Source organism: Rhopalosiphum padi, chromosome 4 (assembly GCF_020882245.1).
Source record: "Rhopalosiphum padi isolate XX-2018 chromosome 4, ASM2088224v1, whole genome shotgun sequence".
In the NCBI taxonomy this organism is placed as follows: Eukaryota; Metazoa; Arthropoda; class Insecta; order Hemiptera; family Aphididae; genus Rhopalosiphum; species Rhopalosiphum padi.
In genome coordinates, this window is record NC_083600.1 from 40,994,517 (window position 1) to 41,010,045 (window position 15,529).

General features: G+C 28.3%; 1 protein-coding gene across 4 annotated transcripts; it reads right to left on the reverse strand.

Annotated features, from left to right (window-relative positions):
* Window positions 1–855: 855 nt before the first annotated feature.
* On the reverse strand, window positions 856–10,459 carry LOC132928510 (uncharacterized). Of its 4 annotated transcripts, XR_009662032.1 has the most exons (14): window positions 10,165–10,459; window positions 9,787–9,943; window positions 9,557–9,708; window positions 8,773–8,956; window positions 8,036–8,178; window positions 7,766–7,916; window positions 7,532–7,671; window positions 6,359–6,527; window positions 5,051–5,505; window positions 3,693–3,973; window positions 3,038–3,184; window positions 2,245–2,945; window positions 1,996–2,191; window positions 856–1,212 (listed from the first exon to the last, which is right to left on the reverse strand). XR_009662032.1 is itself a non-coding variant. In XM_060993231.1 (12 exons), the coding sequence occupies exons 1-12, from the start codon at window positions 10,244–10,246 to the stop codon at window positions 2,884–2,886; spliced, it is 2,139 nt and encodes a 712-aa protein (XP_060849214.1). In that variant the 5' UTR covers window positions 10,247–10,458; the 3' UTR covers window positions 2,709–2,883. The 4 variants fall into 4 exon arrangements, 1 of the variants encoding a protein (XP_060849214.1); XR_009662033.1 differs by lacking the exon at window positions 856–1,212 and having other exon boundaries at window positions 1,462–2,154; XR_009662031.1 differs by lacking the exon at window positions 856–1,212 and having other exon boundaries at window positions 1,462–2,191.
* Between the last annotated feature and the right edge of the window lie 5,070 nt (window positions 10,460–15,529).

Consider the following 15,529-nt stretch of genomic DNA (forward strand, 5'->3'; position numbering starts at 1 on the left):
GCGCTGTTGAGACTGGTTATCTAGAATAGATAGGTATGTTGAATTTATATTCAATAATAAATCATTGGATGTGAAAAACAATTCTGAGCGAAAACAGTGTATGTAGCCTCAATACCTAAGGCTATTTTATAATTTATTCATAGGATACAATAATTATTATCAGTACCTAAATGTAACCTAACCAGTGTCGCAACTACCGGTAGGGTTCATTGAGAATGCTAATCACTGCGGTTCTCAATATTAACTGACTTAAGGGGTCCAAGCTAAACCGTCAATAGCTTATTTCCGTATTTGATTAAAAATTTTACAACAAATATTAAAATCATGACCTATTTTTATAATATTCGTATGAAAAAAATTTCACGAAATACGATACAATAGCTAGCAATACATATGTATTATATTTGTATTATGTACATTTGTATATAATAATAATAAATTAAAATTATCCAATGCTGAAGTTATCACAATGTAGAAAAATATAATATTATGAAAATATGAGTGTAATATTATCGACACTATTTGCAGGGATCGCCGATCAGTATTGTGGTATTAACGTATACTACTTTACGGTATATAGAATACAGTCAGACCAGTCACTGATGTCATGTTAAAAAAAATATGTGGGTATAAACTATCTATTCCTTTTTCACTTATACAATTTAATGGTAATGTTTATCTTATATTGTTTTATCTATTCTGTGATGTTACTAAATTTCAAAATAAACTAAAAATTACTTTATCAAATTTTGTTATTACGTCTAATTAAGCAAATGCAACTAATGCCTGGATAAATGAGTTTTTGGAATTCAAAAAATCATTGATCCAAATACATTAAAAAACAATGAAGCAAACTTATTTCAAGGATATATATTATTTCCTGAATATAAAATTATTTATTTATTTCCATACTTAAAATTCCAACAAGCGCGTATTTACAAAATACAATACTGCTACACCATCTAGTACTTATGCCGAGCGTCAATTCAATATGGCGTTCAGCGTGTGCGCCAAATTTTTGAATAAAATTGTTGTTCTACATCTGATGAAAATATTGAACAAACTTTTCTACTAAAATATAATAAATATTTTTTTGTAAATTAATTTAAGATCGATGGATTTTGGTAATTAATTAATAAACACTTAGTATTATTATAGACTGGTAAGATTCTGATTACGATATTCGAGTAGGTAGATATACAATTTAGGTACCTAAAATACAGTTTTCCAAAAGTAACTATTTTATGTTGTATTCTGAATAATTGTACTTATACATACGAGATAGTTAAATATATTTTATTTAAAATATTAATTGTTGTAGTTATATATTTCACTCAGTAGAGCTCGAATTAGGGGGAGTGCGAAGGGGGGACGGAGTTACTCAACTATTTTATAATATACTTCATTATAAGTGCTAATCCTTCTATTTTACATTTAAAGAAAAAGAAGTGAACAAAAGTATAAAAGGAATCTAAGCATTAAAGATCGCTTATTTTATTTTTTCATTACATGCTCAGCGAACTTCAGTTTTGTTTTAAATAATATAACTAGATCACCGATCAAATATATAATATGTGGGATCAGACTTTGATAAATTATAATTTATAATTAAGTGTATTATTAGTTTTATGAAAAAAATAAAATATTGCTTAAACATTTAACTTAAGTTAAGTAGGTTAGCTAAGGTCATTGTTTGAAAACCAATTAAAAAATCAGTTAGTAGATCTGTACAGTCACTTATAAAATAAATTATTTTGGAGGTTTGGTATAATTTTAAATTATTATTTGTAATTATGTATATACAGTTTATTACACAATATTAGTATCATTAGTTTTTAGAATATTTGTATGATGATTGTTGCGACCCTGTTAGGCCTGTTACAAATAGGACAGCGTTGTTGTATCATATTACTAGAAAAATCTAGACACAGGCATTTGTGATCATAAGGAATACAAACATGGTAGATGAGTATTAATATTGCTTAAACATATTACTCAGCAATTTTCTGGCCTGGGTTCCACTGAATACATATAATCATATTAATCGGCACTTGAGGGATGTTTCTCCTGTCTCGCTCTAATCTTTGCTCTTCAATTTCTGCAATAGCAATAAATAATGGACACCTTCTTCGGCTAGAACAAACTCTGGTTCGTCTAGAATTTTTTTTTAACTATTTTAATATTTAGGTACCTAAAAAATAAATTAATAAATAACATTTCAATGAATATTAATAGTAGCATTACCAATCAAAATATTATTAGCATTTTGTTGTTGTGTTGCCATCTGCCCTGTTCGGTATTGTTGATCCAAAATTATTTTTTACAAATGATTTTGTCTATTAAGACCTAATACAAGATTGAGTTAAATATTATTAAATAGTTTAAATATAGATATATCTGCTTATGAATTAAAAATGAATTGATATAAAATATAAAATATTATTTACTTAATGACAAAATTTAATATCTACATGAAACTAAGCAAAGATTATATAAAACTACAAAACATAATAAATTACAGTCGTAAACTACCTACTTATACTTTTAATTTTAATAATACTATTTTTGATAGATGAAATGCATATTTGTGTGGGTAAGTGAGTTACCTGTTACTTATTAGCAACTATACTTTTAGGGTAGTCAGTAGCCACAACTGATAGTTATTACATACTTATAAATGTATTTACATTATTTATCAACAATTAATCTAATATGAAATGTTATAATAAAATATTGTGTATACAAGAATAGCATTGCCCGTTGCGCATGTAAAACCAAGCAGTCCTATGCAAGTTAAATAAGACGGACAGTAGGCAAACAAACAAAACAAAACCCAAGGTGATGAAGAGGTAAAAATAATTGATTTTCCATTCCTCACAAAATTCATCCATGTGGACAAACGGATCTGTGGAAGACGTGCAAGTGATTTTCTTCAAATCTCCGATCTACAAAATCAAAAAATCGTTATATAAATGCAATTATCTGCTTACTGCAGTCTACGGATACTTTATAATATATTACTGGTATAAACTCGGACCTTTGATTTATATTTTAGTAGGTTGTTCAATAAATCACATTCGCACGTCCACGGGTTGTTCGATAACATTATGACGTCTAGACTTTGCATTAATCTCAATGCGTTATCGTTCAGGGTAGTTAACTTATTACTATCGGCAAACAAAACCTGTGGAAAAGGTTAAAAATAAAAATGTATCTACTTGAAATATACGATATGACGTGCACGTGTTTTACATGACTTTTCAATATAATATCTATGTTATAGTTATAATTAAACGTAATAATATTAATTCGAGTATGATTATTGAAATTAAATAAGTTTATGAAATTTGTAAATAAATTTATAGTAAAAAGATAGGTAAATATCAAAAACACTGTATTTCAATCAAATTGTGATTGCGAATTATAAGTATAATGTTTAGTTCTGATTTAACAGAAGTCGTATTAAATATTAATATGGCTTAACAATTGATAATATTACCCATATAAACTTTTTTTCAATGTAAAAAGTTCGTGGTTTAAAAAACAAAATATTATTAGATATTATGGTTTTTAATTAATATTTATCCAAGTTTAAAGGCACAAGTTGACCTCAACGATGGAAATATGTGATATTCATAATATGCGTAGATCATAACACAGACAATATACTAAACTACTATTATTTTTCTCACTTTTAAGCTTTTAGGTAAAAGATCGGCATCCAATGTTGTTATATTGTTATTACTAACATCCAATGAAGTGATATGAAAACTTGTTAAATTAGGTAAGACTTCGATCGAATTGTCTTTTAGAATTATATCAACGGATGACGAAGTTGTTTTTAAATCAGGAATAATCGTAGAAGGGTCACTAAGATTTCTTTTTGAACAATCAATCTTAGATGTATTATGTTTCGGAAAAAAATAACATTCACAATCCGTAGAACAATTATATTTTCTTTCAGCAACCTTACCTATAATAAACAAACAAAAATATTAATTTAACAATTTAACAGAAATGGATTTAAAATGAATTAAAATATCTCAATATTATACTCTACATAATTATAAAAATATAATTACATCAGTTAATTTTAAATTGAATTATGTTAATTGTATTAATAAATAATAATAAAACCATTCCTGTTGATCTTTGTCACTTATCACTTTATCAGTGTTGATTGAATTCGACTGGAATAATGTATTCACTAATCACAAGCCAACATCAGTCAGTCTAGAACTATACTCATCTCAGTCTATAAAATGTTGATAAAATTTAATAGAAATTACTTTTATTTGAAGTTATGAAATATTTCTATAGTTAATATTATTACACAAATATCGATTTAGATATCACGATGACAAATCAGATTGCATTTCTCACGATTTGGAATCAAATTTTAATATAATTTCATCTGAAGTAAAACTTTTATTTTATCGTCTTTTTAAGTAATTATTGTTGCAGGATTTCAGGTATAAAATAGTTATATATGGCTTAAACTGAAATATAGATATATTTTCAGTTGTTTTAAAGAATTTTTTGGATTTTTAAAGAATTCTATGGTACCTATGTTAAAGAGTTTTAACGATTATAACGGCCTTTTTTAATGGAATTATAAGGGAAATTAAATTAAAATAATTTTTTTAGGGTTTTTTTTTATAGATTTTTAATGATTTTTTATATTCTATTATATTATGATATACAATATTGAATACAGATTCATCTTTTAGAAATTATCTAGTTACAAAGATACATAACAAATAAAAACTAAATATCGTAGATATACATGCTATACCTATAGAATATATAGTGTGGATTCACTACACTGCTATACCTATAGTGCAACAATTAATTACAAAAATTGAAAAATATAATAAAATGTGAATGATGTTGCTCGGAAGAGTCGAACACTTTATCGTAATAAACATTAAACAGTTAGTAAAAGGTAATGAAATTTATTTTTGTTGTGAAACAATCTCAACAAGGCGAGCTCCAACACACTGTTGTTAGCCACACTGGCTAATATCATTATTGTTTATAGACTATTTACCTATACGGAACGCCGCGATTTTAAACACTCCTCCGCAATATTTGTTTGCATCACCCGAGCACTGGGTGGAACATTTGATGTCGTCGATCCGTACCGCGCCGTCGTCCGCCGGATGACTGTTTCCGCAAAAACACGAGTCTCTGCTGGAAAGTTGGAAATATTCGTAGCCCGCGCTGTCGCAATGCTTGGAGCAGATGTTTGGCGTGTTGACGAACAGGATTTCGACGGTCTGGTTTTTCTTGAACGTCCTGTACACGTCCGTCTCTTTGTAGCAACCCAGGTAATGGTTACCCGGCACTGTGGGCGTTTTCAGCCCGGTGGTGAACACATTGTAATGTTCGTGATCGCCGCACTCGTTTTCCTTGCCACCCGAACACGGGACGTTGCAATACGGTCCTCCGGCTTTTAACTTGGCTTCGATCGGCGGACTTACGAAACTACACAGACACTCCGTCCTGATCGCCGCGTTTAGCATACCGATCGCAGACGTGGTCAGATCACACCATACAATATCATTACCGTTTCACATATTATGATGCGTAAGTATAGTATAAGTGACGTGGCGAACTTTGGAAACTTTTCGGAGGCTATACAGCCTCATACTCCAACAACCCTCCCAAAACGTAATAAATAAAGGCATTTACCGTCATATTTTTTTAAGTACCTATCCATCCACCGTCCATAGAAAAACTAGGAGACGATCGTGTATCGATCTCATATCTTCGCCATGCCACTCTAAGTTATGGTATTATTATTATTATTATTATTGCTATAAATATTACGTTATTGTTTATACCGTGGCCTGTATAGGAAATTCGTATTTTTGAACGAAAACCCTTTCAATATGTGTGTGAGAGGGGAGACGAAATTACACATATTATTATAATATTATGCTTTTATAATTATTATTTAGGTGTACTAATGCATTAATATCTACATGATATATTTAAATAAAAAACGATTTACTTGAATAATTAATAATAATATAAATAAATGCACAATAAAAGATCTTTTTGTGGCGTTTTGATTTCGAGCTTTACTATAAAACGCTGTTTTCGGTGAGCATACTTATAAATGTTTCATATTAATTCATATAGCAGCACATCTACTTGTTATAATAAAATATAAATTATTAGATCTTAATACTCGTATTAAATTAGGTATTACTGTGTAATGTATAATATAATAATATATATTATATAATATACAATATGTGATTTATGTATATATATTATATAATACTAATAATAATAATTATAACAATAATAATAATATTATTATGGGCAAAAATAAAGTTGAAGAACTTACGAAGACACTAGTGCTACGATTGGATATCCTCGGGCGAAGCAACTTGAAACGCATTTTTGTGAGGTAATTTCTTTGGGAAATGATATATTCCATCCATTTATCACTGGATACATCCAGTTGTTTTCAAAGCATCCAAGATGAGTTTTCGATAGTTTTCCGGTAACTATGCCTATATGCATGAACACAAAATACAAACACTGATTATACGTTTTGTACCTCACTATATTTTAAATTAATTAATATCACAGAAATTTGTTAGACCCAGTAGTAAAATAAATTTCCATACGTAAGTTCGTAACTTTTGTCATAAATATAATTTTCGTGTTCATATGCAGTTTACAATTAAAGAAAAAGTCCCTTTGACAGGATTATAACTTATATAGATGTTTAGCGAAGATCTATCTTTTTTTCTGAAGTGGTTTTAAACTTTTACTATTATATGCATTTTATTTGCATTTCGTATGCATTATTACAATAATTATATTTTTTTTATTTTAAATTCATCACTATACTTATGTATTATTATTATATATTTTTGATAATTACTTGTACCTAACCTATATTTTCAGACACTAATTAATCTGAGGCCCGTATATACAATATATTATTATATATGTATAAAATATAAAATATTAATTCAAATAAAAATAATTATATATAAAAAAAATATTGTATAACTTAAATAAAAAATATGTAAGTATTTTAAACTAAATAAATCAATAATATAATACTAATATATAAATTATTTCTTTTATAAGTTCTGAGAAGTTTTTGCGAAATATGAAAATACACTATAACTTTGAGTTAGTAGATACTATACGAATATTTTTATATTTTATTTAGGGTAAAATGTTGGAATCTGTTAATGTACTTAATGTGTAGCAGGCGCGGATCCAGACTAAATTTACGGGGTGTGGAAATACCATGTGCGTATTGTATTTTATCGGTTGCATAAAAAGACATCCTAAAATTTACCAATGTGGCAGAGTCTACGGGAGGAGCATGGCCTCTTGCACCACATAATAATCTTATTTTAATAATAACAAATAAAATTAGACCACTATCCTGTTTTATTCTGCTTAAATATAATATCTTCATATAAATAAAATTACAAAGAATATTTTATTTTTGATCTATAATTTAATGTATACTTTAAAAATAGCTTTAACTAACCCAACCAATCGTTTTCGTAGATACTTATTGAGCTGGGACCACCGCAATATTCCGATTCGTCTCCAGAACATTTTTTACATTCTTCTTGATTTTTTCGTTGGTTTGTACCCGGTATTTCAGCGCTGCATTCGCAATGATCCCTAAATAGATTATATGCACGTATATTATAAATTGTAAATAGTCAATAACTGTATTGATGGATATGTATGGTATCAAATAAAATAAAGTATGTACTCGCTGACTGCCACGTATTTAAATCCTCTCTCGTTACAAATATAAAAACACCTGTGCGAATCAATGGTTTCTTTTAAAGTGTATACTTTGTTATCATACCGATTGAAATCGACCAAATTGTAACAGCCAACCGATTTTTTGAGTGGATAATCTGTATGTAATATAGTTATAATTTATTACAAATGAACCATTATATTATGTATGGAGCGACAATACAAAAAATTAGTATATAATATAGTGCAGATATATTCAGTAGTATATTATTCTAACCAACGATCCCCGTGGAATAAATGCTCAATCTCCACAGACCACCACATTTTTTTGTCTTGTCGCCGGAACAGAGAGAGTTACATTTCGTGTCGCTTTTTTTGAATTTTATTGAGGGATATTGATTACCACACCAACAAGCAGCTCTGAATTTAAAAATAAAAAAGATCTATATAATAATATGCATTGCCAATATGCATGTTCAGCGATATATTTATGAGAGTAGATCTTGAGTAAAGACCTGTTTCCAGTGCCGGCCCGAGATATTATGGCGCCACATGTAAATTTTTAAAAAGCGCCCTTAAAAATATAGCTTATATAACATTTTTATTGTTTTACACAATTTATTATTGTAGATGAATATATTATTATTACACATTGTTATTATTTAAAAAGAAAATTTAATCATATAAAAAGTCATAAATTTTTACAATTTTTTGAGCACCTTCAAATGCGCTTCTGTTTTCCTTATGCTGGAGGCGCCCTGTGCGACTATCAGGTTCCCTGTTTCTTGGGGTGCCACTACCCGCTTCCATAGCTTAATTTTGTAAACTTTATATTTAAAGTAGTACTTAATACCTTAAATAATACATATAACTATTCTATAGAGACAACGGTTATTAAAATTATAATGATTATATTTCAAAATGGGTACCTATTAATGATATTAAAAAAAAAAGTGTTAAAAGTGACTAAATGTACGTGTTTATCAATATTAATTTAGGTTCATTAGTTATTACCCCTCAAGTTCTGCATTTGTTGATCCAGAGTAGAGAAATCCGATTTTGAAACATTCTTCAGAACATTTTTGCGGAGTGTTATCTGGATATCTTTCGTGGGGAAATTTCAGTAATCGGTTATTGTCGTCACCTTTTCTTTCTTCGTAGCATCCGAGATAGATTGCTTGAGGATAATTTTCTTCGCCTAAAAATTATATATATATATGTACGACTTACTACTCTTTAAAATCAAAACTAATCTATTATAATATCGAGTGTACCTATATGAAATGATTTGCAATCTACACGCCCCAACTTATAAGACAAGTATAACTGTTAGTTTATCTTAATAAGGGGACACCATACCATATCCGCAATAAAAATAGTTTTTGCATGATATAAACTAAGAGAGACAGTATTCACAGTAGTCTTACCTTATGTTTACTATACAAATAAAAGCAATTTATGTAAATCGTAGCGTTTTATTTTATTCAAATTATTCATTCGCATACAATAAAAACGCTTTAGAACGGATAAAGTAATCATCTATGGCCTGTGTGGTGAGAAAATTTTGTAAATCTATTGTAATTAATGTAATCATAAGTTTGAAGTACCACGCGAAACCGTGCTTCTGTAAATCTCAATATTACACAAAAACCCTTGTTGGTATCTACTGCTGGCATGAAACCACTATTAAAATATATTTAAGAGTAAACAATTTAAATCAAAATTTTATTAAAATAGCCTATATTAAACCTCTTAAATAACGGGTGTATGGCGTTCCTCCCTTAAGTAGACCTATTACCTATTCTACTTGAATTATGCGTTTTGAACATTTTAAAATGCGTTTGGCATATTTCATTTGACTCGTTTTCTGCAGCAATACACGGGACATTGCAATCGTCGTCCATTTCCTTCATCAATTTAGACATGTAATTATTTGTGCAGCGACAAAATCTATGCATAAACACACCAATAACAAGTATATACAATTATAAAACGGGAAATAAAATAAAACCGTTTGATTTATCTTACGGTTCGTTATTAATTGCGGCGTAAGTGTAATTGTTTGCGTGACATTCGTCTGAACATTGTTGAGGAGTTAAAGTGGCAAGTGATATATTTAAACCATTTGAAATATTTAAATCTACATTCAAAAAACATCCCAAATATTCTGGAGTTGTAGCTATAACTAAATAAATAAATAAAAATATTACATAAATAAATTATGTTAAAATTATTTATGCTTATTTGTGCGTAAAAAAACGGTCAAGCCAACGTTTTTCGTGTGGAATTAAATAATATTATTAATACTCTATTTTTAAGACTCATATATTATATTTTTCTTTAATTTTAATTATTTGATTTATATTGCATAATATTTAACTACTTAATATAGCAATATATATTTACCTGTAAAATTGCAGGTATATATGAGACATATAATGACGTGAATCCACGATGACAGTGACATGGTTACACGACTAAAATACATTGCTCTCTGAGAAAGAATATATTATATTAACGTATGTATATGCTTTATGCACCGCAATACTAATAACAATGACGCTAATAATAAAACATTTTATTATAATAATATTATTGTAGGTGTAAAAAATTTAGTAATATTATGTTGAGGATGCAACGGTGGTCTGCGACGACTGCTACCAATTGCCTACAGTTACTACTAAACACATACGCGGCCGGTGTTGTCGGACTACACGATTTTCCGCGAGGCAGAATCGCTCCTATAATATAGCAGCTATATATTTTTTTATATTATTGTGCATTGCAAAATAATTTACCATCACTCATCAGTTATATTAATAAAAGTTATTCAATGTCAAAATCATTAAAATGAAAATTAACTTATAAAGTCGTTATTGCCTAACCTTGCAGAATCGTGTAATACAAGGATGTAGTGATTTTCCATGGCTTTTCAAAAAAAAAAAAAATTATAAAAAAAGGCTTCAAGTAAAAGCTTAAAAATGTAATATATTGTTGTTCATATTCATGAAAAAAATGTAATAAATTACTATAATATACTACCAATATATTTTTACATGTTTCGTATAGTTACTTCTATGGAAGGTCAGGAAGTCATTTGACCGACAATTAATATTTCTTGATGAAATTCGCCTCTTTTTAAGCCTTTATAATAATATATAGAATATCTATTATCTAAGATTGAAGTGTCTATTCGATTGAAAATTAATGAATGTAAAAATGTATATTATTTGTACTATTAAATTGTGCTTTACAGCTATATTGTATATAATTTATTTTATGGCCTAAGTTCTTATTAGACTTTTTTGTTAATTAACACTATAACAATATTAACTCAAAACTTCCACATAATAAACCTATTACACGACTGTTATCACTTGCCAATGTCAATGCCTCCCAACAGTCCCAACTTACCTTAGATATCTTATGTTAATCATTATTTTTCTTTTTACTTTTATTTTGTACACATATACATATTAGCGTATTAGCATTTTTGTAATATTAATACTATAAGATTTTTATATATGTTTACTTTTAGGTGCAATGTATGTTTTTAAAATATAATCGGTGAATAATTTTATATTTTCATTTGCAGGAAGCTTTGGCATAATATATCTTCAATGAAACAATCGTAAACATCTTTCGGACTCAAAAATGGCAAACCAAAAAAAATTTTTAAAAAATTACTTGTACTTAAGTCAAGGCATTGTACTTTTTTCTACCAACTTTGGCCAAGGTGAAAACGACAACCTTTAATATTAATTGCTGGCAAAACTTGTTGCGCGACATTATGTATAGATTTTTCAGTCAATGAAAATATATTTTGGTGAAAATGTTAAACTAATAATTGTACACTGATCCATCGTATACTTAAAAGAATAAAAATAAGATTTGGTTTCCTTATTTGGTAATAAAAAAAAAACTAGTGGAACATACATTTCATTCACAAGTGCATGAATCGTAAAGATTTGTAAAAAATGTTTGGGACAACTTTTAAAAGTACCGTCAACGTATATTGTATTGGTATTTGTATCAAATAAAACCATTAAGTTGGACGTTGTTGAAAATCCGATAATATTATTATTAGAAAGGGTTGGTCCGTATTCGTTTTAATTATTATTTTATTAATAACTTCATGCGTTTTAATTACAGTTTTTGGTAAATTAGTGAGGACAGTTGATCGAATATTTCGTGTATTTCTTTTAATAAGAGCCGTATCTGACAAAGTTAATGTATCTACGTTTTCTCTTTGTAATTTGGAATGTAAAAGTTTAGATGGCTTACTTGAAATATCTTCGACAGCTTCTCGTTTGAGACTATTGCTAATTATTTGCCGGTTCACCCGGTTCTAAGTTTTTTCGTCTGATTTATTGTTTTTATGATCTTCAAAACTATCAATAACTGTGTTGGAATCATTGATTTTCAAAAATAGCACTTACATGTACTTAAGGAGCAAGTCTACCGCTGGACTTCATTCTTTAACATTTTATGGAACTAAAATTTGTAACCATTAGAAATAAAAATTGTTTTATTACATTCACTTTTCATTACGCCCATTATAATGTTGATTATAGATATGCTTTATGCTCGCAATAACTAATGGTGCACGACTGTACGTATAGGTAATTTTGAAAACTAGTCTAATAAATAATAATATACGAGGCACTCAATTCACCGCTTTTATTTTTTTATAAGGGACTCAATTCACCGCTTTTGAAAAACAGTAATTTAGTTTGGGACTCAATTTACCTACGCCCGTATAAATACATACATAACCTATAACCTATACCTATGATTATTATATAGCCCATATATGTTCTAAACAAGTGGTCATCAAATGGCGACCCATGAGCAACATACGCGAATAAATTTTATCCTTACCACAGACAAAGAATAAATAACATATTATACTATGACAACATTATACGTCCTTAGAATTTTGATGGCCAGCAAAAAAATTCCAGATTCCCAATTAGGCACTTAAAAAATATTAATTGGTGACATCTGTTCTAAACCTATATCTACGTTTTATATAAAATACAATATTACAACCAATTATTCAATGTATAGATTGCAATTATATAAATTGTCTTTATTAGTACACATATTATGATGAATTATTAATTATTATAAATATTTAGATGAATTTTTCTTTTCAAAGAAGGGCTGAAGTAAAAAATCAAAGCATTATTTCTACTCCAAATCGTGATGACAGACACAAAAAAAACATACATCATTGTAAAATCAATACATTCCTCATTTCGTTCGGAATCTAAAACTACACATGGGTACAGTGTTTATATTGATATTATAAATAACTTCAAAATCATTGGAATTTTATTACTATTTAAGTTATTATAATTTATAATACAAATCTTTAAACAACCATATCAATGATATCATACGCGATACGCTATATTTTCAGATGTCAGTGAACTGTTCTCTTTTCCTATATTTATAAATACGGTTTGATTCTGCTAATCTGACTAAATCGAGGTTGCAAATTTATAATACAAATTTATTTTTGATTACTCATCTACTTATTAGTAATTGTTCATCGTAACATACTATTATCAATTACGTCTTATTTATCGACATTATTTATCCTCTATCCAATGTAGAAAGGCTGTAATATTATACACACCCATTAACATATATGAATTGCATGTTATTTCCGTATTTATTTGAAAAATTACAGATTCAAATCATTTAAGTATAAAAAATAAACGTGATTATATTGCATAATTATTACCAAGGTTGTAACTGGAAGTTAATTTCGGGAGTGGTTTTAAACTAAAACATTATGTTCTAATTTTTATAATAATATTGTATAGGTTATTTTACTACCAATAACACGAAAAAATTTCGGGAGGGGTTTGAACTCCCCCCCCCCAGGTACGGCCTTGATTATTACTAAATTATGTTTCAATTATAACAAACGCTATTTTTGACAACCATATATTATAGAACTATAGTATACTAACCTATACACATAAACGCAATTAGACTTCTAAAACGTGGGGTGCCAAAACTGTTGACAGTTTACCAATTGATGGCATTTCACTAAAATAATAATAGTTAGATATAAAAACAAGGGGTGCTAAAGTCCTTTTTGCGCCACTGACCAGAATAATAATGGTATAGGTACGTATACGATGGACGATAGTCGGATAATAATAAGTTATTACTAATAACATGTTATTACTGCAGTAATAACCATGGTATCTATTAACACTATAGTTTTTGCCAAATAAAAATGACATGTTGTACCTTAAGTGGCCAGTAAAAAGTTTTTACTAAAAACAGTCAAAATTCTTGCAAATCGAACCACACGTCACCAATAACTAATAAGCAATGGGTACGTCTTGCAAGGTTAAGAAATTGGAATGGACAATTGAACAATTTCCCCCTTGCCGCCTTTCCCAATTCTTTGTGAGCGAATCAGGTACAAAAAAAAGCACACCAATGTTTTCTCTAATTGGTCAGTTTAACGAAACTGCGATTGACAGTTACTAGTTGGTAAAATCCAATCATTTCGATAGCGGTTCTTCTTCCAGGCTGAAAGTCTGAAGATTACAATTTTCTACGGCTATCGTTTGGGTTTTCATATTATTTTCTGTAAAAAAAGAATGAACTAAATGTTTAATTTCACTAAATTCATTTAGTAATTAGCATATCTACAATTTTTTAAATACAGTTCATTAGGAATAGAAAATCCAGTACAAACTGCTCAAAACAGCAACATTTTACCATTAAATGAGAATTGGACAGCATCGTTCAAAAGGGCTTACTCTGTAAGAACATGATAATTACAATTGTCTTAGCCCTTAGGCTACCACACTTATATTTATAATTTTATTCTGATAATCTATTTTTCGCTGACGGGGCTCTTATATTCTTATGTTTATAACATTCATATATTATACTATAATAATTAACATTATATTATATATACTAAATAGAACCTATAATTTTTTTTTATTTTATGAAACTTAATTTATAAAAAAAGTTTTTTATCACTATTATGTAATATAAAATATCCTAGGCTAAATGGTCTGTCTTTGATTAGAATTGTTTTTCATGTGCAATTATAAATCATTTACATTTATATATCCATTACAGTGACCCACTCAACATTCTAATGTATATTTGAGCGACACGAACTTGCCTGCCATTTTTCATTTGGATTATCCGTGATATTACTTTTTTTTTTTTAATGATGGTGTCTGTGATTTTGACTATTTTAATACTTTATGATACATGGATGAATATAATTATATTCATATGTTAGTGGCAATGTGTATAATATTGGTACTTTATAAAATATCTAGGAACTCTATATAATACCAACTAGTCGGCAATCTATAAAATTGTTCAAATTGCCTAACCATTATGTGAAATGCCAAACAAAACAATGCATAGGTAATGTATTAAATTCATGTTATCATGTTGATACTTGAAAATGTACCTTCACTTTTTCTACAAATTGCCAATTTGTTGTTTGTTATTTTATGAAATGCCTATATATTATACAAAATATTTAGGAAATGTATGTAAAAAAAATATATTGTACACTTCTTTAAATCACCAGGTATTATATAGAATTCTTAGACCATTTTATATATTAAATAATATATTATACACATTGCCGCTAACACATATATTAAATTATATTCTTATTGATGATAAACACTTTTTTATTTTGTTATTACATAATCAAAAATCAATTAATAAAAAATATTTAATATTAAATAAATGTATAAATATACAT

What these genes read in the sequence shown, in the direction of transcription:
- LOC132928510 (XM_060993231.1), bottom strand. Translation starts at nt 10,246, where the DNA reads ATGTATTTTAGTCGTGTAACCATGTCACTGTCATCGTGGATTCACGTC. An exon ending in ATATACCTGCAATTTTACAG is followed by an intron (nt 9,944 to 10,164) that starts GTAAATATATAT and finishes TTATTTATTTAG; the next exon opens with TTATAGCTACAACTCCAGAA. An exon ending in TTATTCCACGGGGATCGTTG is followed by an intron (nt 7,917 to 8,035) that starts GTTAGAATAATA and finishes TATTACATACAG; the next exon opens with ATTATCCACTCAAAAAATCG.